The sequence below is a fragment of the Xenopus laevis genome, chromosome 4L, assembly GCF_017654675.1.
Source record: "Xenopus laevis strain J_2021 chromosome 4L, Xenopus_laevis_v10.1, whole genome shotgun sequence".
NCBI classification, from domain to species: domain Eukaryota; kingdom Metazoa; phylum Chordata; class Amphibia; order Anura; family Pipidae; genus Xenopus; species Xenopus laevis.
Window position 1 is genome coordinate 132,671,359 of NC_054377.1, and position 26,569 is coordinate 132,697,927.

Genomic DNA, 26,569 nt, shown 5'->3' on the forward strand with positions numbered 1-26,569 from the left:
GGGTGAGAGGGCAAAAAAAAGCGCCAACAATGGCGAACCCAAAATGGCGAACGTCGCGCGACGTTCGCGAACTTCCGGCGAGCGCGAACACCCGATGTTCGCGCGAACAAGTTCGCCGGCGAACAGTTCGCGACATCTCTACTCTCTAAGGGACTGATACTGTCATAGAGCTCCATAGACATTTGGCATGATATCCTTTTGAATACATTTTGGTCTGTGAGCCTATGGTATGAGATAATTGGCTCATTACATGGAAAAAATGTGGACAGCACAGTCATAGCATATCATGGGAAAATGCAGTAGAATTCTGCATATTGAATTTAAAATAATTTGGATGTTTATTTAATTACCCAGTTTAGTTATTTATTGTCTTAAACGAAAATCCAAATAAACTCAGCTGATGTTACTAAGAGAAGTAGCCTGGGGGGGGGTGGCATAGGGCTTAGCACTGTGGGAGTTCTGGCCATTCACCCGGGTGCTGAATAATATAGATACTGCATACACCAATATTTTCCTTTGTTATTAGATGCATGTCAAAATACATTTATAATGATTGCACTTTTTCTTTGGAGAGATTATAATAGTGTTGAGTACTTTTCTCTGATGGTGACCCAGGGTGTGCTTACTAGTGATGGAGGAATTTGTCTTGCTTCGCCGAAAAATTTGCAAATTTAACGCAAAATTCACGAAACGGCAAAAAATTAACACAACACAAATTTTTACGCCCGGATCAATTCTGTCACTCGCGTCAATTTTGACACTGGCGTTAAAGTCAATGGCCATCCGAATAATGTTGACGCACAACAGTTTTGACGCAAGTGACCTTTGCAACGTGCGACCAAATTTTTTTTTTGACGCCGGCAAATTTTCACTGCAGTTTCGCACATTTATTTGCTGGCGGCAAAACTCAGAAATTCACAGCGAATTGCAGCAGGCAAATTTATTCGCCCATCACTAGTGATTGCATATAAATTGCAAGAGGAGGCAGAACAGATACAGCATTGCCAAGTGCAAGCATATGGAAGTGTAGAGATTAGCTTAGAATTCAGGCAGTGCCAATTCTGATGAAAGAGCCGCCTGAGGCTCTTAAAATGCCGCCCCTCCCTTGCCGGCTTACCTATCGGAATGGGAGGCATCCAAAGCAGAAACACTAGTGCGGAGAGCGCAAAAGCACTCTCTCGCACTAATAAAGCCTTCAAAGCCGGAAATTCAGCTCTTAAAAGTACCTGGGGCGGCAAAAGGCAAAACGTATCTGGCGCTGCCGCCTGAGGCGAGCACCAAATAGGGGTAGGCAGAGTAGGCACATGCCTAGGGCGCCAGGCACGTACCTCCTCTGCCGCCTACCCCACGTCCGGTTCCCTTCTATTGCCGACTCTATTTATTTCATATAACACACCCTGACTTTATTGGCTGTTGCACTGTAAAATTAACATTATATCATGACATATCATGTCATTTAATTCTCGGTGTGGTTTGAGTGTGCTTTTAAGGTGGCCATACACGGGCCGATAAAAGCTGCCGACAGACCAAGTCGGCAGCTTATTGGCCCGTGTATGGGGGCCCCCGACGGGCTTCCCCGATCGAGATCTGGCCGAAAGTCGGCCAGATCTCGATCGGATGGGGTTAAAAATCCCGTCGGATCGCGGCCGCATCTGTTTGTTGATGCGGTCCCGCGATCCGACCGCCCGTTTGGCGAACGCTAGGATCCGATCGTTGGGCCCTAGGGCCCACGATCGGATCAGCCCGATATTGCCCACCTCAAGGTGGGCATATCGGAGGGAGATCCGCTCGTTTGGCGACATCGCCAAACGAGCGGATCTATCCGTGTATGGCCACCTTTAGATATATGTTAACACCTAAGAATGTATGTTTAGGCATGCTGTGGGCTCAGTGAATGGCTACAGAGCTCCAGCACCCCCTGCTGCTTGCACAAAAGTGATTAAAAAATGGCACTTAAAATGACTGTTAAGCTGCATTTGTTTATTGGCTAAGAAATATATTAAAAATATAAAATGATATTTCAGCTTGAGCAGCATTAAGGATAAAGCAGTAGTTAATACTAGTTAACACCTTTAAGTTAACTTTTAATATGTTATAGAATGGTCAATTGTAAGCACATTTTCAATTGCTCTTCATTTATTTATTTTGTATAGATTTTTTAAATTATATGCTTTTATCTTCTGACTTTTTCCAGCTTTCAAATGGGGAGGGGGGCACTGACCCCATCTAAAACATTGAAATTTGGAAACATATAATTATTTTATAAGAATGAGTTTTGGAAGTCCCTCACAGGAAAAAACAGCTGTTTGAGCTGATCCCCTAATGACTGTATCTCTGGCCACTTAGACTACACATGCTAAAAGCATTTTGGAACATGAGAATTAAATCCTGACACAGGGAGGGAGAGGGTCCAAGAGCATTGGCCCTCCGATGCCCCAGACTAGTAACCAGGTGCTTGATATCCCAGCTGGCCTTTGTCTCAAAGATAGAGGCTGGAAGTATGAGTGAGCCCTGGTTGTGCTTCTCTGTGCTGATTAGGATTAGGTGCTGATCCTCTAATGGCTGGATTTGCCCATTTGGCTACAAGTGTTAAAAGCAAAATTTATACACTGATCCAATGCTTGGGGAGACAACTAACAGCACTGGACAATCAGATGTCCCTGTATGTGATGGATCCAGTCAGGCCAGTGGCTTTCTGTCAGGTACTAATCCCATTAGAAGAAGCCAGCAGAGAGAGAGAATGTGACCTGAAAACATTAAAACAACCCATTACATTTGATCATAGCCTGTGCAGAATAATACCCTAAAATTAAGCTTAGTTTAGCAATTACCCTACACAAGTCAAACAACTTATAAAGTTGCATTTCTTAGTCAGACAGTGCAGCAAAATAAGCAGGGCTGGTATTAGAGATTGCAATTTTTGCTCTGACCCAGCTGTTAGCATGGTGAGAGGGGACAAAACCAGGACAGCCATCAGGTGGTAAATTTATAAGGGGTCTGCCATTGCTAGAACCCTAAATAACAATGTTGAGTACTGTTCAGTATGTCCCAGGGCTCCAATCGAGGGCTACTTGCTTTGCTATGTTTTATTTCCATTCACTTTGTACAGCAGCAGGGGTTATTTTGTGACTCCAGTAGTTCATCAATAGAAAGCAGATGTAGAGATTTTTAAAAGATCCGATGCTCATTGTTAAGACCACGATTTTCTCTGAAAGACTCGACAATCGTACGAATTGACCATCAACTAAAAAGACAAATTTGCCAGGAAAACAAAGGGGAGCTGCCTACTTGGCCCTGCAAACATAGATAGATTGCACTGGGACCGACAAAGATTTTTTGACCTGGCCGATCAATTTCCTGACATCGAATACCACTAACCGCACTCCGTGTCTGTATGGATTTCCTCCAAGTAACACCCAGGAAGGTCAACTGGCTCCTGATAAAATGGATGCAATATACTGTAATGCTTTCACACATACAGCAATTAGGAACCCTCGGGCCCAAGCCTAGGGGGCAGTAACTATATATCATTATTGAAATTACCTTGAAAAAAATCTGGTTGCCCGGCTGCCAGATACTTTCTTTTAAATATAGCGGCAGAGCTGTTAGGGACAGTGGGGTGCCTGGGTCCTGTGATTAGCGCATGCACAAACAGCTCTTCTGTCCCATGTATGCATACCTCCCAACTGTCCCATTTTTTGCGTGACAGTCCCGATTTTGACAGCTAAGCCCACAGTCCCAGATTGTTACTGAAATGTTCTGAGTTTTCTTTGATCTCCTGCACTGAACAACCAGAAAAAGATGCAACGTTTCTGAAATATAATTACATAAGTGGTTTTTGGCAGGGAGCCCAGAATACTCAGCAGCTGCACTCAGATACATTTGTAACTATTTAAGATAAGCAAACATACAATTGTAACTATTTAAGATAAGCAGGTCTCTTGGGAGAACTGAGAGTTTCAGCTCAATTCACCTATTTTAGCAAAACTGTAATAACAAGTAAAGCCTGACCTAAAACCCACAAAAATGTGTTAAAATTTTCCATAACCTGCCAAATTTTGTAAAATGCATGTGGTATTTAGGGGGTGTGGTCACAAAATGGCTGTGGTCAACTATGTCAACACACTATGAGAAGCAGATTTTTTTGTCCGTCTCTCTGTTCTTCAATTGTTGGGCAGTATGTGTATGCATATGTAACATTAGTTGACAAGGAACCCAAGGAGACCACTGATAAGTACCTTTTGGTGAACAAGGTCATCCCTGACGATACTGGTGTTTACCGACGCCCTTTTGGGGCCCCCGGACTTTCTACTGCAGAATCAATCAGGGAACCTGAACATGTCAAGGATACCAATAATACAGACAAGGATAAGGCGTAGAGCGAAGTCAGGCCGGGCAAGGTTTGGGACAGGCAGCAAGGATCAGAGTCGGTAGGCAGGCAGGAGTCAAAACCAGGAATAATGGAGACGAATAGGGTTGAGCAGAATCACAGTCAAGGGCAGGCAGGAGTCAAAAACCAGAATAACAATACATACGAGGCTTGAGCAGGAACTGAGTAATGAGAAACCAGCTTGGGCAAGGAGGGAAAGGAGTTATTTAAGGGGAAAGGGGTCAATGGGAGAGAGGGTAAGCTTGATTGGCAAGTACAAATAGGCACAACAGATGCATAATTAGCATCAAACAGACTCATATTTGCCAGGCACGCATGCACAGAAACAAGATGCGCAGAGCCCGAATCCGCCGGGCGCCGGAAGTGCCCCAACCCGAACCCGCCATTCAGTGCGTCTACAGGTGAGCATGGACGGGCGACTGGCGGCCAGGTTAAAGCGATTGCTTGCACTCAGGGGCAATTCTTCTGCTCCCTTGGCTGACCTGAGGCGGACTTTCCAATGCCACCCCGTTCAGAGCTTCAGTGCGGATAAAGGGGGGCTCCATCACTAGTGCAGAGAGCACAATTGCACTCTCTGCACTAGAAAAACGAAAAACTCCTGACTTCTACACAAGACAGTCCCATTGCATGCTGGGTATTGTCGTCTTGGCAGTTGGTAAATTGTTAAACAAAAACAACATTCATGGAGAGACGCAGGCATGACAAAACTTTGGCTGGTGACTTGGCTAGTTTGTACTTTCAAAACCGGCCTGGGCTTTAATTTAGTAGCCCAATTTGGCTGGAAAACTGCCAACCTGGCAACTGTGCTTCCCAGCAGGAGTTACCAATAGCTTTGCCGTGACTTCCTTTACAAACGTTTTTATATTAAAACCACTGAATACTGGAACTTTTTCCTCAGCACCAATAGGATGTACAAACACATACGGAACTATATGAGCGTTGCCAAGTAACTAAATAGGTGGCGGATGGATACACGTTGTGATGCTGTCCGGCCGAGTAAAGCAAACCACTTGTTCTTTTGTGATGTTCTTCCGCACGGTCTACATGCTACAGGGATTCCAAGATGGAAATCCAGGGGCCGGCGGATCAGCGACAGCAAGATGGCGGCCAAAAGTTCCCCGCACAAGCGGGAAGTAAGGAACCGCTGGATGAGAGTTCTGATGAGGAAGAGAAGCAGCCCGGACCTGATAACGAGGCGGAGGATGGGCAGCCGGTTTACATGCTGCTTAACCTCAGCGAAGAAGCGGCGGCGGCCCCGGCAGTCAGTGGAGATCTGGTGCGGCCTGGTCCTTCTACCGCCTCCTCCTCCTCGGAGCTGGGCCTGCCGGGATACTTGACTGTGAGGCTGGAGAATGGCGTGCTCACCCTGGGAGGGAGAAGGGCGGAGGGCAGTGACCTTGCGGAGCCCCAGGCTAGTGATATCCAATCACAGCAGGTCTGGGCCTCGGAGCTGGAGGGTGGCAGTAGCAGTGGGGCCGCACAGCGCTTCCCTGAGGACCTGGAGGATGTGGATTTGGTTCTGAGGGACAGTGAGGATGAGCAAGTAGCCGGCTTCCTGGTTGGGGAGATTGGGGAGCTGCAGGTGAACTTGGGGGAGGCCTTGGACCTTGCCAGGAAGGGGGTGCTGCTGGTGTTCCGCTGCCCAGAGCCCGGCTGTGCCAAGGCCTTTGACCGTAAGCAGCAGCTGAAGGTCCATTTGCTGAGCCACACTGAAGGCGAGCGCCCCTTTAAATGCACCGTAGCCAACTGTGGCTGGGCCTTCACCACCCTGTACAAGCTCAAGCGCCACGTGCAGACCCACGACAAGCAGCGACCCTTCTCCTGCGACGTGCCCGGCTGCGCCAAGAGCTTCACCACCGTCTACAACCTCAAAGCCCACCTAAAGGCCCACGAGCAGGAGAATCTTTTTCGCTGTGACACATGCGGGGAGACCTTCTCCGCCTCCACCAAGCTCAGCGCCCACCGGAGGATCCACTTTGAGCCCGAGAGACCCTACAAGTGCGAATTCTCCGGTGGGTTTCTGTGCAAAAATAAAATTCTATGGGAATGTCGCACCCTGCAGTCGACTAGGAAAGAGCATGGAACTGTAATTGCACAATGAAAATGTCATTCTAAACTGATTTCAAATGTGTATATTCATTGCACAGAACCAATGTTATTTTGTAAATACGGCTGCTATGAAAGCTATCCTTTGCCCTGGTGGTTCTGACTTTTAAAACAATGTAGCAGAAGCCAGCAGACCTGTTACAAAAATGCCTGCTCCACTCTGCTGTTATGAGACAGAACCAGCAGTGCAGAAAGGGGCAGACCAATAATGGTTACATTTGCAAGGAACTATTAAAGGGATACTGTCATGGGAAAACTTTTTTTTTTTTTCCCCAAATGCATCATTTAATAGTGCTGCTCCAGCAGAATTCTGCACTGAAATCCATTTTTATTCAATTTTTAAATCTGACATGGGGCTAGACATTATTCCTCTACGATTAGCCCAATATTGCCCTGGCTTTGGTGGTAACATCAGGGAAAGATCTGCTTGTTTGTCAATATGGCCACTTTAAAGTGCTCTGCAAAGCAGAAAGTAATGTTCTGGCTGTTATGTTAGACATCCAGTCATTCCTGTCTTTATACATTACATTTGTGGCTAACTAACAAAATTAGAATTTTTTATTTTGCACAACCTATTTACCCAGTTTTTATTTTTACACTGAAATGTTCCTTTAAACCACTGAAAATGTGTAATGAATGTATAATGGAGCATTGCTTAAATTTCCGCTGTCTTTCATTAGGCAACTTTTGGGTTTTACATCCATTTCTTGACAGCAATGGTCTTCTTGCCTATGAGAGAGGTTTTTATCCTATAAGAGGATACAGAGCCTCCTTTTATCTTCTAATTAATTCATATTCTCATACAATGACACCACTGTATTCGAACATATCCAAATGTTGGACTCATTGCATGTTAAATGGCAGGGTCAAATACACAATGTGTAAATAAAAGTTTTATTCATATAAAACCCATTGGTATTACTTGTCCCAGGTGCCACTTCCATAAAAAAGGCAAGCCCCGCAGTTAGTACCCACTACTATCCCTTAAAAACATCCTGCATGGACCTTCTTCTGCTTTCCATTCAATGGAATGGGAAGATATCTGATGTGAGTTTAGGAGAAACTGCTGTGCATGACATTAGACATACCCTATTTGTAATAAAAGGCAAAGTTTGCCCAGTAAAGTAGGCAAAAGTAACCCATAGCGGCCAATAAAATTTTTGCTTTCAGCCAGGTGACGAGTAAACGGCGCTGCATGTCCAGTAGTGCTATATAAATGACGACATACTTACATGTGATTGATGGAATGAACTATATAATTTAAGCAATAGGCAAGCAGTATATCAGAATATGCCTTTCTTATTGAACAAGAGGTTTTCAAAGCAGCAGTGGTGGTTCTTTTTCTTTGTTGCAGGCTACTCCTTCATTTCTAGGTCAATATAAAATTAAAGGGGTTGTTCATCTTTGAGATAACTTTTAGTATGATGAAGAGAGTGATATTCTGAGACAATTTGCAATTGGTTTTAATTTTTTATTATTTAAGGTTTTTATGTTATTTGGCTTTTTATTCAGCAGTTTTTTAATTTGCATTTTAAGCACATTACCCTAGCAACCATGCATTGATTTGAATAAGAGACTGGATTATGAATATTAGTGGGACAGAATAGAAAGAGGAGTAATAAAAAGTAGCAATAACAATACATTTGCAGCCTTACAGAGCATTTGTTTTTTTAGATGGGGTCAGCGACGCCCATTTGAGAGCGGCAAAGAGTTGCTTAGAATTGGCCATTCTACAACATACTAAAAGTTACTTTAAAAGTGAACCACCCCTTTAACATATTTTTCTTCTCTTTCAGGCTGCGACAAGACTTTCATTACAGTCACTGCCCTCTTCTCGCACCATAGAGCTCATGTTCGGGAACAAGAACAGTTCTTCTGCTCTTTCCCAGGATGTAACAAGCAATACGATAAAGCGTGTCGGCTGAAAATCCACTTGCGCAGTCATACAGGTCAGTTTGCTGTCAATGTGTGACTTAGGCAGGGGTCCTCGACCCGTTTGCATGTGAGCTACGCAAGCATAAAGCTGGCCATAGATGCAAAGATCAGATAGTTTGAATCCTCGAATGATCGGACTTCCCCATCTCCCGACCTGCCACTAACCATTCAGATCAAATAAAGTAGTAAAAGAACAGATCAGCCGATGTTCTGCCCCTGACAGCAATCGTACGAAAGTTATGTCCGACAAAGCTGGTGACAGTCTCCCACTGTATATCGGCAATACATACAGAGAAATTGTCAGCCGACAGAAATCTTTTAACCTGTCAGATCGACCAAACGACTGATCTCTTTGGGACGAAAAATGTCGGAACTCTCCGCACCCGGTCCGAAAATCAGACGAATCGAGGATTTGTACGATTGGATCTTTGCATCTATGGCCAGCTTAAAACATGTTCCTGTTTTTGACAAATAATGATAATGTTCACTGGTGACCTGCAGCCAGGAATTTAAAAATGAGCATTTGCCCTAAGACTGTCGGGAGAAATAGCAAAGGAAAGGTGGGGGGGGGGTGGAGGTAATGGACCACTGGTCAGGGATCACTGGTCTAAGTTGTTTTTTTATGATGGTGAGAATATTCATGTTGCTGCATTTTGCATGCGTGAGCTCCTTGTACCTTGGCAAGGACTGGCTTTCAAACAGGGATGGGTTAATAGATGCTTTTTGTCTATAACTGCCTTTGTCAATTAAAGGGCACCAATCATGGCCAAAAGTAAATACACTATGTGAAAGTTAAAGAAATCAGATTTTTAAAATAGTTAGAATTGTTTCAATAATGTAAATGATCAGCTCACTATTCCTTCTGCAAGATCTCCCCTATCTCCACTGCAGTTCTAGCTGAGGCAGCCGTCTTGGATTTCACTGGCTCCTCCTACCTATATTTTCCCAGCCAACTGTAGCTCTGAAATCTCGCACATGCTCAGTTGAAATCCCTTGCTTGCTTATCAACCCTTCTTAGCTATTTTCAAATCAGCCAACCCTCTGTTTTAGCTGCTGTTCAGTAGTGCTGCCACCTGCTGGAAGTTACTGTGTGCCCTTCATTTGCATAATGACTTTACCAGCAGGGGACAAGATAGGGAAATCTCCTGATACTTCTAGTGGAGGAGTTTACTAAAACAAGGCATTCTGGGTAGAATACTCAAAGCAGTGTTACAATCTGAGCATGCTCCTGAAATTTGCATATTAGAGTCTCATCATAATCACAGTATGGCCTCCCTCAGTGAAAGAACCCATTTGGCAAAGTAAGGGATTTTTTTAAAACCTGCAGTTTTTTCAAAAACTATATATGTAGTTTGATTAAACGTGTTTAGCTTGTACTGGTCAGATTGTTAATATGTGTTTGATTCTGGCTGTGATAGGTGCCCGTTAAGTGATTATGAAGTGGTAACATCTAGGATCATCAACAGCGGTAGGTCATTCCATCTGACCACCCATTGTCCATGTACAAACCTCACTAATCCTCTTGGGGCCGAGCCCCACAAATACTTTTATCATCTAGCAGAAAACTTTACCAGGGGCATTTTATGTCTGTTTAGCAACAATGGGAGGAACAACATCAATTGAAGGGCCTGTTCACCTTCCAACATTTTTTTTTCAGTTAAGTTTATTTCAGTGTACTAGAAATAAATACTTTTTCCAATAACTTTCCATTTTCATATATTTTGCCCTTTTTCCACAATCTAAGTTTAAAGGAGACATTTTGTGTGAGAAATAAGAATGTCCCAATGCATTATAATTATTTAAATATAGAAGACTTGTGCTTAAGATAGTCGTGTTTCAGGCTGATTTAATATTTCTGTAAAATTTCTGTAATAATCCCTTCCACGTCCTGCTCCCTGAATTCCCAGTTTGTGAAGGGGAGATGGCGACACTCGGCTCACTGCACTGTAGGACAGGAACCAATCCGCAGCTAGTAGGACCTGATAGGGAACCGAAACCTATCTTTGCTTGTACGACTGCAGGGCTGTGATTGGCTGTCACCCCTCCGATGCTTCTGGCAGGGACCGTTAGGACACGCCCACCCCTCATTTGAAACACGGACCAGTGAACATCTATAGGGAGCTCCAATAAAAAATGTTTTCCCCTTCCCACCCCTAATTTGCATATGCAAAATAGGGTACGGACTCGGTTCAGTATTCGTCCGAATCTTTTGCAAAGGAGTCGGGGGTTCGCCGAATCCAAAAAGTGGATTCGGTGCATCGCTAGTTACATTTCTTATTGATACTATAGTTGCTTATACTCCAGAGATGCTGCTGAGAAATGTATCAACTTAATGTTGCAAAATTGTAAGTTTTAGAGTCTGCACCTGAATTACTGAGCTGCTAGATTCAAACACCAGAGACATTAAACTTTAAAGGAGACATATAGGATAAACTAAAAACTGATTTTGTAGGCAATTATAAGTAATATATGTTGCTAAAAAATTAATATTATCTTTAAAAGTAGCCCCTTTACTTCCTTGTTTTGTAACAGTCACATTATTTTTCTCACCGCCCCTAATTTACATATGCAAATTAGGATGTGGATTCGGTTCGGCCGGGCAGAAGGATTCGGCCGAATCCTGCTGAAATAGGCCAAATCCCGAACCGAATGTAACTAAAATGTAACTAAATGAATCAATTTAGAACAATTTACAGGGTCTTGACCCTCCTTCCAGAGCTGCTTTAGAAGGTGAAAAATTTTACTTTAGATCTCAATATTAGAGAAACTGTCACAAATAGAAAGTAACTGGAAAAAAATCTTTATTTTTGGTGAACTATCTGAAACCAACTGAAAAAAAGTGTTGAAAGTGTGTATTGGACAAGCAAGTGGGACTTGTACATCATATCTATATGTTTTTGAATATTTTATATGTTTTTGTATGTTTATATGTTGGTTTTGAGAAAGGTCTTGGGAACAAACCGAAACGCTGACCTTTTTTTATAAAAGTTATGATGTTTTAGTATTTTTCAAAGGTTCCCAGTGTGCACCTTTGTTTTATGGATTTTTGCTAATTATTCTGCTGCTACAATTTTGTAGACTTTTCCTGTATTATGTAACTCTGTTTGTAAATAGTGCCACTCATGAATTGCACAGATGTTGAAATGACTACACTCCTTACCTTATTTTATAGGCGAACGGCCTTTTATTTGTGACTATGAAGGCTGTGGTTGGACATTCACAAGCATGTCCAAGTTGTTAAGACACAAAAGGTATTTACTTTATATATAATACTTTATCCTGGAGCATTTTTCAGTAACCATAAAATTCTTTACCACAGTGGCCGATTCCTGCTGCCCAACAGACATTGCTTCCTATTGTCATGAATGGGATTGTAACATAATGACAAATAAATAATGGCTGGTTTAAAAGTGTCTTTTATTTTTGAAAGCTAAGTTATCTATTAACATGTGACTCTGGCATCTAAGGGTCAGGGCACATGCTCAGATTCGGGGAGATTTAGTTGCCCGGCGACAAATCACCTCTTCTTCACTAATCTCCCAAAAAAAGCCTTCCCGCCAGCTACAGTCTAAATCGGAAAACGAAGCTCTCCAAGAGCCATCTTGCCAGCGATTTACATTCTAGCCAGCGGGAGGCAGTTCTGGGATATTAGTCGTCCCAAAGAAGAGGAGATTTGTCGCCGGGCATCCAATCTCCCCGAATCTCTGCGTGTGCCCTGACCCTAATGATTCTAGATTCATTTCTTAGATTCTTTTATGTCTGAAAAGACATAGGATCAGCATTGCTTGGTTTGCAAAATAATTATGGTCTCTGTTGTTAACGACAATTTTTTTTACCATTGATGTATAACTGCTGTAAACTGCTGTGGATTATGTCTGTGCTATATAAATATAAGGATGATGATTACCATGTTTTAAATAAAAGGAAGTTTGGACACCTTCTGGGTGTAGTAAAATTACTACCTTTTCCCAGTTTTGTTACTGAGATACACTTTTACACTTTGTGAACCAAACTGTGTTTGGCTGCACATTTTTCAACAAACTTATTCTTGCCCCTGCCAGGAAACATGAAGATGACCGGAGATACCCTTGTCCTGTGCAAGGTTGTGGGAAATCCTTCACAAGAGCAGAGCATTTGAAAGGTCACAGCATTACACATCTGGGAACAAAGCCATTTGAGTGCCCCATTGATGGTAATCCATTGGTCTTTGACTTTAGACTCACCCTAAAAATATTTAGGCCTAGGTTCTAGTTGTGAAACAGGGGCAAAAAAACACTTGCTAGAACTAATCGCTAGAAATCCATTTTTTTATATCTGAAATGTTATTTTCTCTTCTTCTATCTCAGGCTGCGGAGCCAAGTTCTCTGCTCGTAGCAGTTTGTACATCCATTCCAAAAAGCACCTCCAGGATATTGACGCGTCAAAAACGCGCTGCCTCGTGTCCAGCTGCAACAAGATGTTTACGTCCAAGCAAAGCATGAAATCACACATGGTCAGGCAGCACAACTTCAGCCCAGGTGAGTGAAAAGTGTATAAATTAATTCACTGTTGAATTTCTGGCCTGCTGACGGTACTGTAGTGCAATTTTGTTCAGCTTGCTTCTACATAGTTACATAGTTAAATCGGGTTGAAAAAAGACAAAGTCCATCAAGTTCATACCCTCCAAATGAAAACCCAGCATCCATACACACACCCCTCCCTACTCTCACACAAATTCTATATACCCATATCTATACTAACTATAGAGTTTAGTATCACAATAGCCTTTGATATTATGTCTGTCCAAGAAATCATCCAAGCCATTCTTAAAGGCATTAACTGAATCAGCATCACAACATCACCCGGCAGTGCATTCCACAACCTCACTGTCCTGACTGTGAAGAACCCCCTACGTTGCTTCAAATGAAAGTTCTTTTCCTCTAGTCTGAAGGGGTGGCCTCTGGTCTAATTATCCATTTTATGGAAAAATAGATCTCCCGCTAGCAGTCTATAATGTCCTCTAATATACTTGTAAAGTGCAATCATGTCCCCTTGCAAGCTTCTTTTCTCCAGAGAAAACAACCCCAACCTTGACAGTCTCCCCTCATAATCTAAGTCTTCCCTCATAATCTAAGTCTTCCCACCAATTTAGTTGCACTTAGTCTCTGCACTCTCTCCAGCTCATTTATATCCCTCTTAAGGACTGGAGTCCAAAACTGCACTGCATACTCCAGATGAGGCCTCACCAGGGACCTATAAAGAGGCATAATTATGTTTTCATCCCTTGAGTTAATGCCCTTTTTTATGCAAGACAGAACTTTATTTGCTTTAGTAGCCACAGAATGACACTGCCCAGAATTCGACAACTTATCTACAAAAAACCTCTAGATCCTTCTCATTTAAGGAAACTCCCAACACACTGCCATTTAGTGTATAACTTGCATTTATATTATTTTTGCCAAAGTGCATAACTTTGCATTTATCAACATTGAACCTCATTTTCCAGTTTGCTTAGACAAAACACTCTGCAAAGTGGCAGCGTCCTGCATGGAACCTATAGTTCTGCACAATTTAGTATCATCTGCAAAAATAAAAATAGTACTTTCAGTGGCCACCTTCAGGTCATTAATAAACAAGTTGAAAAGCAAGGGACCTAGTACAGAGCCCTGCGGTGCTCCACTAACAACACTGGTCCAATTAGAAAATGTTCAATTTACCACCACTCTTTGTAGTCTATCTTTTAGCCAGTTCTCTATCCAGGTACAAATACTATGTTCCAGGCCAACATTCCTTAATTTAACCAGTAACCTTCTGTGTGGCACTGTATCAAATCACATCCGCTGCCATACTTTGCTTAGATGTGCCCAAATTAACTCATCATAGTATGCACCCTATATAAATCTAATAGACACTAAAACATAGGTGGCTCAATGGTGGCAGGGGTTACAATGACACCGTCTTAACTGAAATCTTAATTGAGTAGCAATAACCTATACCACTGAGTTTATCCTCTTACTTATTTTTTTATTTATTTTATAGATCTTTTGACCCAACTGGAAGCCAGTTGCGCTCTCACCCCAAGCAATGAACTTACAAGCTTAGGCCAGAATGACCTCAGTAACTTGGACCTCTCCTCTATCTTCACCAATGTGTCTTCTAATGGCCCGGGGGTTTCAGCTGATCTGACTCTTGTCAACTCTGGAATACTAACTATTGATGTTTCATCGGTGGGTTCCACGCTGGCAGGGAACCTTTCTGCAAACAGTTCTTTGGTGCATCCTGTGGATCCTTTGGTTTTGGTGTCTAACAATGAAACACAACAAAGCTTGGAAAGCTCACTGCTGCTTGGAGCTGCTGCCTCGATCCTTCAGCAGGGCACCTTACAGTTGGATGATGTGCAGACAGTGAATGCAGAGGCTTTGGGTTCCTTGGCATCTTTATCCATGAGAGCTTCTAGCCAGGATATTCAAGGTCTGACATCCAGTAATAGCCTGACTATTGACTCATCTACTTTAACTCCCTCAGTGAACCTTGGAGCTAGCAGTTCCGAGCCAGAATTGCTGACTCAGGCCAAAACGGACAGGAATTTGATTCCAAACTCTGAGGTTGTAGGAGAACAGGAAGGAAGTAAAGTTGTAACACAGTTTGTATTTCCCAACCCCACTGGTAGCTACAGTGCACAAAAGGAAATGGATTACAGTTTGGTAGCTGGGAGCTCGTCTCTGGTAAGTAGCTGTATCTTATACTTGGTGCTTAAAGAATTATTGCTCAGTAACAAAAAGTACATTGCTATTTTAAAGGAATTGTTCAGTATAAAAATAAAAACTGGGTAAATAGGCTGTGCAAAATAAAAAAATGTTTCTAATATAGTTAGCCAAAAATGTAATGTATAAAGGCTGGAGTGACTGGGTGTGTAACATAATAGCCAGAACACTACTTCCTACTTTGCAGCACTCTTGGTTTCCACTGATTGGTTACCAGGCATTAACCAATCAGTGACTTGAGGGGGGGGGGCACATGGGTCATAACTGTTGCTTTTGAATCTAAGCTGAATGCTGACGATCAATTGCAAACTCACTGAACAGTTATGTCCCATGTGGCCCTCCCTTAAGTAGAGGAGAACTCAACCCGTAATAAAAAAAAAAAAACCCTACCCTGGGTAGACCCACCCCCCATGCAAATGCCCCTAATTTTTTACTCACCCCTCCATGCAGATTCTGGCCTCAGAGTTCACGGCAGCCAATTTTTTTTTATTACGGGTTGAATTCTCCTTTAAAGTAGCTGATTTACTCAGAGTTGCAGCTGAAAAGCAGGAAGTTGTGTTCTGTTAGACATCCAGTTACTCCAGCCTTTATAGGTTGCATTTTTGACTAACTGTATTAGAAACATGTTTTATTTTGCACAGCCTATCCATTTACCAAGTTTTTTTGTTTTTTTTTACACTGAACTGTTCATTTAAGGATTAATATTGGAAATCGAATTCTCATCATCTACAGGAGAGCAGTGGTTCAGCGAGAACAGATTACAGAGCCATTCAGCTAGCCAAGAGCAAAAAAAATGGCGGTTCTACTAGTGCAGGTAGGAAATGCTCATTATATGCAACCAGTGGGGCAATAAAGGCAAGGCGTAGAGAATTTAAATGGCTCGGATGGTTCTGCATGTTTTGTTTGACTATTTTCAATCAAGGGACTTCGCCTACACAGAGGAAGAGCAAAAGTGCAAAGCAGAGCCCAGTGGCATCTTCTAGTGGCAGCAGATTTGGAAGCAACGCGGTTATGCCGAATGGAGGACTGACTCTACAAGACCCTGCTACTGGGGCACAGTTTGTGCAGATTCAGCTTCTACAGGTGAGACAACAGTGACTGACTCTTACTAAGCTTTGGGCTTTGTTGTAGTGGGTACCTCAGCCTTTACTACCTAGAGTAGAGGTGTCACTGTTTTTGTGCACTGAAACACACCATAACTTTGTATTTAAGTTGACATTAATTTGCAATTCCCTTTGTTGGAATTACATTGCATCTTTAGGTCATTTTGCCTGGTCATGTGCTTTCAGAAAGAGCCAGCACTTGAGGATGGAACTGCTTTCTGACAGGCTGTTGTTTTTCCTACTCAATATAAATGAATGTGTCGGAGTAGGACCTGGATTTTACTATTGAGTGCTGTTCTTAGATCAATTTTTTGACCATGTGTTTTCGTCCCGCAGAGATCGGTCGTTTGGTCGATCGGATAAGGTTAAAAGAATTCTGTTGGCTGCCGATAATATCTCTGCATGTATTGCCGATCGTATGATTTTCAGTGGGAGACAGTCACTAGCTTTGTCGGACATAACTTTCGTACGATTACTGTCAGGGGCAGAACATCAGCTGATCTGTTCTTTTACTACTTTATTTGATCTGAATGGTTAGTGGCAGGTGGGGAGATGTGGAAGTCAGATTGTTCGAAGATTCGTACGATCGGACCTTTGCTTCTATGGCCAGCTTTAGGGAGCTGTTATTGGTTACCTTCCCATTGTTCTGTTGTTAGGCTGCTGGGGAGGAAGGGAGGGGGTGATATCACTCCAACTTGCAGTAAAGAGTGACTGAAGTTTATCAGATCACTCGTCACATGACTGGGGGCAGTTGGGAAACTGACAATATGTCTAGATTTCAGATTTTTTTTTTTTTTTTGGTCATATTACTGAACTGCTACTTTTTTTCCTTAAGGATGATCCCCCAGGAGATAGTGACTTGCCTTTCCAGCTGAATGCCCAGTCTCCGGCATCCCATGCCCAACTTACTGTTGATCTGCCAGTACATATTCTGCAGGTATGAATATTTAGCACACAGAGCTGCTCCTCCCTAGTGTTATTTTAGTTATAAAGCCTTATGCTATACTCTTGCAGTTCTTCCATACTTTTCCTCTTTATTTTCTATTGTCTTCACACACTGCTTTTCTCTGTGTTTCAGGAGCCTCACGCTTCAACAGAGGAAGACGCGGCTTCAGATAATTCTCAGTTTACAGGAAGTACAATAAATCTGCAAGACCTGGAATAAGGGGATTTACATTTAATATTGGGACAGAGAATGGGATGCTGCCGGTATCTAGTGCTGCTTTGATTCAGCCTAATTCTAAGCTGGACCAATACGTCTATGATAAATGGGTTTTTTGGATTGTAGGGGGCATTTTCTTGTTGCACTATATTTTATGCTTTTACCCAGATGATTTTCATATTAATGGGACATGTATCTCTGAGGAAAAAAATTCTGGGTGCTATATTTTTTTTTTTTATCGTCAATCTGAAGAGACTTTGAGATGAATGTGGAATAGAATGGACCTTTAAGTAGAACTTCTGCTGGAAAACAGTTTTTTTAAAAAATACTCTGGTTCTCATACTGCCCTCCAACTCCTGTAAAAGAGAATTAAGCCCGTAATAAAAAAAAAACCCTCCCCCCAGCCTACCTGCCCCCCTGGGTAAATGCCCCTCCATGCAGACTCTGGCCTCAGAGTTCACAGCAGCCATTTTCTTTCTTCTGTCTTTTTCCGAAGTTTCGGCGCATGCGCAGTTGGAGTAAATTTCCGGTGCTGAAACCACTGCACATGCACCGAAAGTCATGAAAATTTTTCAGAAGCTTTCGTGACTTTCGATGCATGCGCCTTTGTTCAGGACCGGAAATTTACTCCAACTGTGCATGCGCTGAAAATGCCGTCAAGACACTAAGATTACCGGAGAAGAAGAAGATGGCTGCCGTGAACTCCGAGGCCAGAATCTGCACGGATCAGTGAGTAAATAATTAGGGGCATTTGCCTGGGGGGCAGGTAGGCTGGGGGGAGGGGGTCTACCCAGGGTTGGGGGGAGGGTTTTTTTTTTTTATTACGCGTTGAATTCTCCTTTAAGAAGAATCATGGTTCAAGTCAAAGGTTTCATGACGCGCTGCATAATAATAAGAAATCTCTTTAAGGGGAAGGGCACACGCTAAGATTCAGGGAGATTTAGGGTCTCGGCCACAAATTGCCTCTTGTTCGGGCAACTAATCTCCCCGAAAAGCCTTCCCGCTGGCTACAATCTAAATCGGAAAACTAAGCACTCCGAGTGCCATCCTGCAGGTGATTTTGATTCTAGCCGTCGGGAAGGCTTTTCGGGGAGATTAGTTGCCCGAAGAAGAGACTATTTGTCGCCGGGCGACTAAATCTCCCTGAATCTTAGCGTGTGCCCTTACCCTCAGAGAGACTGCATTATCTACCTCCTCTATAAAGACTCCCAGTGTTAAGTCTCTAGATCATGCACAAAGTCTCGTGCAAGTACAAGCTGCGGGCGTTGCTGATTCCATTACAAAAAAAAGAATGTTTTTGTAAATAATAATTGCTAATATTTATTGGAGTGCATGTTGCTGGAGCCAGTGTTTGCTAGGCTGGTTTGTCGGCTACAGTAAAGCAGACATGAGCCCTGGGTCCCCAGCACTAGAGGGGCCCCTATATTTAAATAGATGTTGCACATAGGACATATATTGTGGATTCATTTTTTTATATGTTTCAGTATATTGATCAGGGAAGCCCTCAACACATAAGGGTCACAATTGACATCCCTATGATATATGTAATGTTCTCCTCAGATTGGGCCTAAGCCTGCCTTTGTTGGGGTGCGCCTTTTCTTAACTCCAGTTCTTGTGCTGTATAGTTTTTTTGATTGTTTTTCTCTTGGTTTTGTGCAAAAGTGTACAAATGTAAATGACTGTACATAAATATATCAATATTTTCCCTCTTTATATTACAAGACCATTTTTTATGGCCCTAAGTATACATTTTATGGCTGGGGGGGTTATTTAATATAAGGTGCATAGTTTGTTATGGGTCTTATCACCTACAGTTAGATCCATAAATATTTGGACAGACAACTTTTTTCTAATTTTGGTTCTGTACATTATTACCACAATGAATTTTAAATGAAACAACTCAGATGCAGTAAAACTGCAGACTTTTAGCTTTAATTCAGTTGGTTGAACAAAAAGATTGCATAAAAATGTGAGGAACTAAAGCCCTTTGGAGGCGCAAATATCCCTTCTCCTAGCATTTCCTCTATCCCGCAGGACTCGAGTCTCTCTTCTCTGGTGGATGCAAACCAGTCACCTGACCGGGGCAGACACCTAGGGGATCCATAATGGCGACTGCTCACCACAGATGCAAGCCTCTCCGGTTGGGGAGCAGTGCTGGAGGGTCGGTCAGCATAGGGTCGCTGGTCTCTATTGGAAAGAAGTCTTCACATCAACCTTCTCGAGATATGGGCAATCTGACTCGCCTGTCAGCCATTTTCATTCCAGGTCTCTTAAACTGGGTAGCAGATTATCTCAGCAGACAATCCCTAGATCCCGGCGAGTGGTCTCTAAAGGACGACATCTTCCACAAATCACTCAAAGATTGGGGACGCCAGAGGTCGATCACGCCACAATCAAAAAGTTCCTCTCTTCTTTGCAAGGTCCAGGGACCCTCTGGCGCTGGCATGCCCTCATCTCTCCCTGGGACTTCCATCTCGCGTATGCCTTCCCTCCTCTTCCTCTCATTCCAAGAACGATCAAGAAGCTTCACAGAGAACACACTACTCTCATTCTCATAGCTCCAAGATGGCCCAGTCGCTCCTGGGTCTTAGATCTAGTACATCTCTGTAGAGGAACCTTGGACTCTGCCTCTCATCCCAGACCTTCTCTCTCGGGGTCAAATCTTTCACCCTTTTCTTGCCAACCTCAGTTTGACGGCGTGGCGTCAAATTGACGGAAGATTTTGTGTACTCACCGTTAAATCTCTTTCTCTTCAGTCGCTTGGGGGACACAGGGCTTCCCTCCCTGGATAAAGGCCTTCTCTTGGCTTCAGACTTGGTTGACTCAACCATCTGTTCTTGTAATTAGTTATCAGTTTTTCTGTTTAATAAAAACCTCCTGTTTCTCCTTTGGTACTAAGTGAGTGTCTCTGCCTACAGAGAAGGGGGATAGCAGGAGGAGGAGGGATCAAGTTTCTATTTTTTTATTGTGTCCTGCCTCCTAGTGGTGCCAGCTACACCCCCACTGTCCCTGTGTCCCCCAAGCGACTGAAGAGAGAGATTTAACGGTGAGTACACAAAATCTCCTTTTCTCTGTCGTCTCAGGGGGACACAGGGAACAGCTGGGGTTAAGCTCCACCCTCCGGAGGCAGGACACTTGAATAATTGATTAAAGGGGCGTGACCTAGGGTCTGGCTTAACCCGGTGCTACGCCAACCTAATCAGTTTTTAAGTGTCCTGCTAGGAGGTAGGACATGCACTTCTTCATATGTCTACAGAAGAATTCATCAGACAAGGGGTCTCCCAAGAGCAGGGCTACCTGTTTCAACAGGGGACCTCCTTCGTTGGATTCATACCGGGGTCGATTCCTAGCCCTTGGGCTATAACGACCATCCATTAATACCCACTCCTGCTAAAGATACAGGGTCTCTGGGCCGGTATGACTTATGTGAGTAACCAGAATTCTCTTAACACACTCACTTGCCTGCTCAATACCCCCCCCCCCTTCTGCCTTGCATTATGCCTGCCGTGGTCTTTACTATGGGACTTACAACAGAAGGAACACGCAGACTGGCACTACTTCCAGGAGCCTGTTTGCTTACTTGTAGCACTCTGGCCCTGCCTGCACGCTGCCCTGGACGGACTCGTTGCTCTCAACACGGCGCGAGTCTCCCTGCTCCTTCTCTCTGCGCATAGCCGCCATTTTCGCTGCGCGCCGTAGCTGGAACGCACACATGCGTTCCACGGCGCCATTTTGGATTCACTCGCGCCAAAAGCAGCGCATTCTCTCACACGCTGCGGGTTACAGCAGGGGCACAGGCGGACAAGTCTTTCTATCCTGGGATATACTCTCTACCACTTATAGAGCAGTATTCAGCCTTAACACTAACAGCTGTGGCACTTCTCTGCATGTTCCCAGTACCTTTGCCAAACCTATTCAGCAGGTACCATAGACATTGCAATGGCAGAAGGTAAGTCAGGGGGGCTATTCCCAAGGCCGGGGGGGAGAGCACCAGCAGTGGCAGCGCCAGCTACGGTCACTTATTTCATGTGCACCAAATGCAATGCTAAAACTTCAGGGGGTCAGGGCGAGCCTCTCTGCAAATCCTGTTCCAGGGGGCAGGGTTCTGTTTCCATTCCAGGAACCTCTCCTTCAGGGCCTCAATCTGATATTTCTAATATGGAAGACATCACCTTAGATGGGGGCGCAAGCACTTCCGCAGCTCCAACGACGCCTCCTTGGGCTATTCAGCTATCACAATCATTGGCCTCACTTCAAAGTTTACCCGCCATTGCAGACAACCTGGGAAAGGCTCTAGCCAAGTTAGGCCAGAAATCCAGCGGCAAACGCAAAAGAGCAGACCCCTCTAAAGGGGTGGCTTCTTTTGTTTCTCATTCGGACTGCTCCTCAGCAGGAGCAGATTCATCCCACTCTGAAGGGGAACTTCCTCTCTCTGACGTGTCTTCTGGAGAAGAGGATGAGGACGAAGCGTCCAGACACCGTGAACCTCAACATGACGTTGACAACATTATCAGGAGTGTTCTAGAAGTACTAAAAATTACTCCTTCACCTGATCAACAATCTCAAGAGGCCAGCTTATTCAAGAGACAACAAAAATCCTCTACGGTTTTTCCGGCTCACGATCAACTCATTGCCATAGTTAATGACGAATGGAATACTCCCGAACGAAAGTTTCAGGCTTCCCGAAAATTCTCCAAATCCTATCCCTTTCCCAAGGACTGGGTGGATAAGTGGTCCATGCCGCCTATGGTTGACGCACCAGTTTCTAGGCTTTCAAGAACCACAGCTCTTCCAGTCACTGATGCGGCAGCATTCAAGCACCCTACCGATAGACGGCTGGAGGGTTTCTTGAGATCTCTATACTCGTCTGCCGGATCTACCCTACGCCCTGTCCTGGTTTCTACCTGGGTTTCCAGGGCCATACAGACATGGGCTGAGTCTCTCGTCAAGGACATTCAAGAGGGAGTTCCCAGAACTGAACTTCTTCCCACAGCACAAGCGATCGCTGAAGCTTCTGCATATATGTGCGATGCTACCCTGGATGCTGCCCAGATTACGGCTCGCACTTCAGCTCTATCGGTAGCAGCCCGTAGAACCCTTTGGCTTAAAAGTTGGACGGCAGATATCAGTTCCAAGAAGTCCCTTACTTCTCTGCCTTTCAAGGGTCAGAAACTCTTTGGAGAGGAATTAGAGAAGATCATCTCTCAGGCCACTGGAGGAAAAAGCTCCTTCTCCCTCAACCTAAATCCAAAACACCTTCCTCCTACAGACGAGGCAAAAAATTTCGTGGCCAAAGTGGTCGTTACACCAGGCGTAGCAATTCCCCACACCGTTCCAACTTCCGAACAAAGACCGGCGATAAGGGACGTTCAGCGTGGAAACCGAACAAGTTCCATAACAAGCCTCCAGCAGACAAGTCCACTTCAGCTTGATGGGTCACCCCCTCCGGGGTCACGGCAACCAATTGGGGGCAGGTTGCTTCAATTCCGGGAGGTGTGGACAAGACATTCTTCGGACAATTGGGTCAACGAGATTGTGTCGGAAGGGTATCATCTGGACTTCTCTTCCCCTCCCTCCAACAAATTTCTGATGTCCAGGCTCCCATCCGCCCCACTCAAGGCTCAAGCCTTTCTAGACTGTATTTTCAAGATGGAACACAACGGAGTAATTGTCCCGGTACCTCCGCAGGAGAAATTCTCCGGGTTTTACTCCAATCTCTTCCTGGTTCCCAAAAGAGACGGTTCCTTCAGACCAGTACTCGATCTAAAGTACCTCAACAAACACATACGGTCTGTACGCTTCAAAATGGAGACGTTACGGTCTGTAATCCGAGGAATGGAACCGGAACAACTGATGATGTCCCTGGATATCAAGGACGCCTACCTCCACGTCCCTATCTGGCCACCTCATCATCGCTTCCTGAGGTTTGCCTTCAAGAATCGCCATTATCAGTTTGTGGCTCTCCCATTTGGCCTCTCCTCCGCCCCCAGGGTCTTCACCAAATTAATGGCGGTGACTGCAGCCTCCTTGCGCCTTCAAGGGATATCAGTGACTCCCTATCTGGACGACCTGCTCTTGAAGGCCAGGACAAGGGAGCAAGGCAAATCGGATCTCCAGAGGGCGATCCTACTACTGCAAGACTTCGGCTGGACCATAAACTGGGACAAGTCCAATCTCATTCCCAGCTACCAGATGACATTTCTGGGGTTGGAGTTCAACACCCTTTCCCAGCGGGTTACTCTTCCACTGGACAAACAGAGAAAGTTGAGAGATCAAATTCACCATCTAGCTTCCCTCCAGTTTCCCACAGTTCATCTGGCCATGAAAGTATTGGGATCAATGGTCTCATCCATGGAGGCGGTACCATTCGCCCAGATTCATCTGAGACCTCTCCAAGCCAACATACTGTCCCGCTGGAAGGGAGGTCAACTCTCTCAGAGGATCAATCTTCTACAGTCGACAAGGGACTCCCTCCTGTGGTGGCTACAACGGGACAATCTGTCAACGGGCCAATCCTGGGCAATTCCGGATTGGACAGTGATAACCACCGACGCCAGTCTTCTGGGCTGGGGGGCGACATGGGACAACCTATCCGTACAAGGACTATGGTCCGCTCCCGAAACACTTCTCCCAATAAATATCCTAGAACTTCGGGCAGTCCGACTGTCTCTCCAGCACTGGACGCAGCAATTGCAGACACGATCAGTGAGAGTTCAGAGCGACAACTCCACCACGGTCGCCTACATAAACAGACAAGGAGGAACCCGCAGCAAGGCAGCTCTAGCGGAGGCCCAACAGATTCTAAGCTGGGCAGAACTACACTCCGTACGGCTATCAGCCATCCACATCCCAGGGGTGAACAACACGAAAGCGGATTTCCTCAGTCGAAACCAACTAGACCCAGGAGAATGGGAGCTTCACCCAGAGGTGTTCTCCCACCTAGTCAGTCAGTGGGGCCTTCCCCAGATAGACCTGATGGCCTCCAGAAACAACCGCAAAGTACAATCGTTCTTCGCTCGCACCCGGGATCCGTTAGCAGCAGGAGTGGATGCCATGACTCAAAGCTGGCATTTCGACCTAGCCTACGTCTTCCCTCCTCTGCCCATGTTACCCAGGGTTCTCAAAAAGATACGACGATCGAACATCAGGGTCATTGTAATAGCCCCCTATTGGCCCAGAAGAACATGGTTCTCCGATCTTCAAGAGATGTCGGTGTCTCCACCAGTGCGACTACCAGCCAGGGACGATCTCCTTCTCCAGGGGCCCATACCACACCACAATCCGGGCCTCTTCGCTTTGACGGCCTGGCTATTGAAGCGGACAATTGGCGGAGACGAGGCATATCTGAAGAGGTCATTACCACGATGTTGAAATCTCGCAAACCTACCTCGTCCAAAGCTTACCATAGGGTATGGCGCAGCTACTGGAGTTGGTGCCGAGAGGCCGGGTTCCCTTTTCTGGATTACGACATACCAAGAATCTTGTCCTTTCTACAACAAGGCTTTCAACTGGGTCTCAAGCTTAGCTCACTGAAGGTACAAGTATCGGCGCTATCAGCCCTCTTCCATTCTCGACTGGCCCTCGAAGATACCGTTCATACCTTCCTGCAAGGTGTTGCCCATGTGGCACCACCGTTCCGCCCTCCGATCCCAGGTTGGGATCTCAACCTTGTCCTTGCAGCCTTACTGGATCCTCCCTTCGAACCCATGGGTACTATCTCTGACAAGCTACTTACCTGGAAGGTAGTGTTCCTAGTGGCGATTTCGTCGGCACGCCGAGTATCCGAACTCAGTGCTCTCTCCTGTGATCCCGCTTACCTGGTTTTCCACAAGGATAAGGCTGTTCTGCGCACTGTTCCATCATTTCTACCCAAGGTTGTGTCTTCGTTCCACATCAACCAGGAAATTATCGTACCTTCCCTTTGCCCGGATCCGGCTAACACTAAAGAAAGACGACTTCATAGTCTCGATGTCGTCAGAGCGCTCCGCTGGTATATAGAGAAATCGAAAACCTTTCGACGTTCCCAGCGGTTGTTTGTGATTCCCGAAGGATCCCGCAGAGGCATGGCAGCCTCTAAGACTTCCATTGCACGCTGGCTGAAGGAACTCATCCGTCTAGCTTATGTCTCTAAAGGAAGATCTCCTCCTGACGGAGTGCGTGCTCATTCCACCAGAGCTATGGGAGCTTCCTGGGCATGGCGCAACTCGGCCTCCCTGGATCAGATCTGCAGAGCGGCCACCTGGTCCTCTGTGCACACATTTACAAAGTTCTACAGACTTGACACCTTTTCTTCCTCTGAGGCCTCGTTTGGCCGTAAGGTGTTACATTCTGTGGTACAATAATGTGTACCGATCTCTTCCGCTCCCACCCTGCTGTTCTCGGGGCTGCTTTGTTAAGTCCCCAGCTGTTCCCTGTGTCCCCCTGAGACGACAGAGAAAACAGGATTTTTTGATACTCACCGTTAAATCCTTTTCTCTGTAGTCGATAGGGGGACACAGGGCTTCCCGCCCCGCGGCGAGATGTTGACCACGTTGGTCCATAAGGGAATACTCCCTGAGTTACCGTTCTGCTCATTCAGTTTTGTTTTGTTCTTATGCTAGCAGTCTCTTTGGTACAAACTGATTAGGTTGGCGTAGCACCGGGTTAAGCCAGACCCTAGGTCACGCCCCTTTAATCAATTATTCAAGTGTCCTGCCTCCGGAGGGTGGAGCTTAACCCCAGCTGTTCCCTGTGTCCCCCTATCGACTACAGAGAAAAGGATTTAACGGTGAGTATCAAAAAATCCTGTTTTCTAATACTTGGTTAAAAACCCTTTGCTGGCAATGACGGCCTGAAGTCTTGAACTCACGGACATCACCAGATTCTGGGTTTCCTCCTTTTTAATGCTCTGCCAGGCCTTTACTGCAGCGGCTTTAAGTTGCTGTTTGTTTGTGGGCCTTTCTGTCTGAAGTTTAGTCTTCAACAGGTGCAATGCAGCTCAATTGGGTTCAGATCAGATGACTGACCATTCAAAAATATTCCACTTCTTTGCTTTAATAAACGCCTGGGTTGCTTTGTCTGTATGTTTTGGGTCATTATGAAACGCCTCCCAATCAATTTGACTGCATTTAGCTGGATTTGAGCAGACAGT

General features: G+C 44.9%; 1 protein-coding gene across 3 annotated transcripts; it reads left to right on the forward strand.

Annotated features, from left to right (window-relative positions):
• The first annotated feature begins 5,367 nt into the window (after positions 1 to 5,367).
• Positions 5,368 to 19,152, forward strand: zxdc.L (ZXD family zinc finger C L homeolog). 3 transcript variants are annotated; one of them, XM_018259069.2, is made up of 10 exons: positions 5,370 to 6,402; positions 8,293 to 8,445; positions 11,604 to 11,682; positions 12,493 to 12,623; positions 12,778 to 12,948; positions 14,450 to 15,135; positions 15,907 to 15,988; positions 16,097 to 16,257; positions 17,113 to 17,214; positions 17,356 to 19,152. In XM_018259069.2, exons 1-10 carry the CDS (start codon positions 5,454 to 5,456, stop codon positions 17,440 to 17,442), a joined length of 2,601 nt encoding a protein of 866 aa, XP_018114558.1. In that variant the 5' UTR covers positions 5,370 to 5,453; the 3' UTR covers positions 17,443 to 19,152. The 3 variants fall into 3 exon arrangements, with proteins under 3 accessions (XP_018114557.1, XP_018114560.1, XP_018114558.1); XM_018259068.2 differs by having other exon boundaries at positions 5,368 to 6,402; positions 15,907 to 16,257; XM_018259071.2 differs by lacking the exons at positions 16,097 to 16,257; positions 17,113 to 17,214; positions 17,356 to 19,152 and having other exon boundaries at positions 5,368 to 6,402; positions 15,871 to 15,994.
• The last annotated feature ends 7,417 nt before the right edge of the window (positions 19,153 to 26,569 follow it).

Coding starts and splice junctions, on each gene's coding strand:
- zxdc.L (XM_018259068.2), top strand. CDS start 5,454: ATGGAAATCCAGGGGCCGGCGGATCAGCGACAGCAAGATGGCGGCCAA. Junction 6,403..8,292: donor CTACAAGTGCGAATTCTCCG/GTGGGTTTCTGT, acceptor CTTCTCTTTCAG/GCTGCGACAAGACTTTCATT. Junction 16,258..17,112: donor TGCAGATTCAGCTTCTACAG/GTGAGACAACAG, acceptor TTTTTCCTTAAG/GATGATCCCCCAGGAGATAG.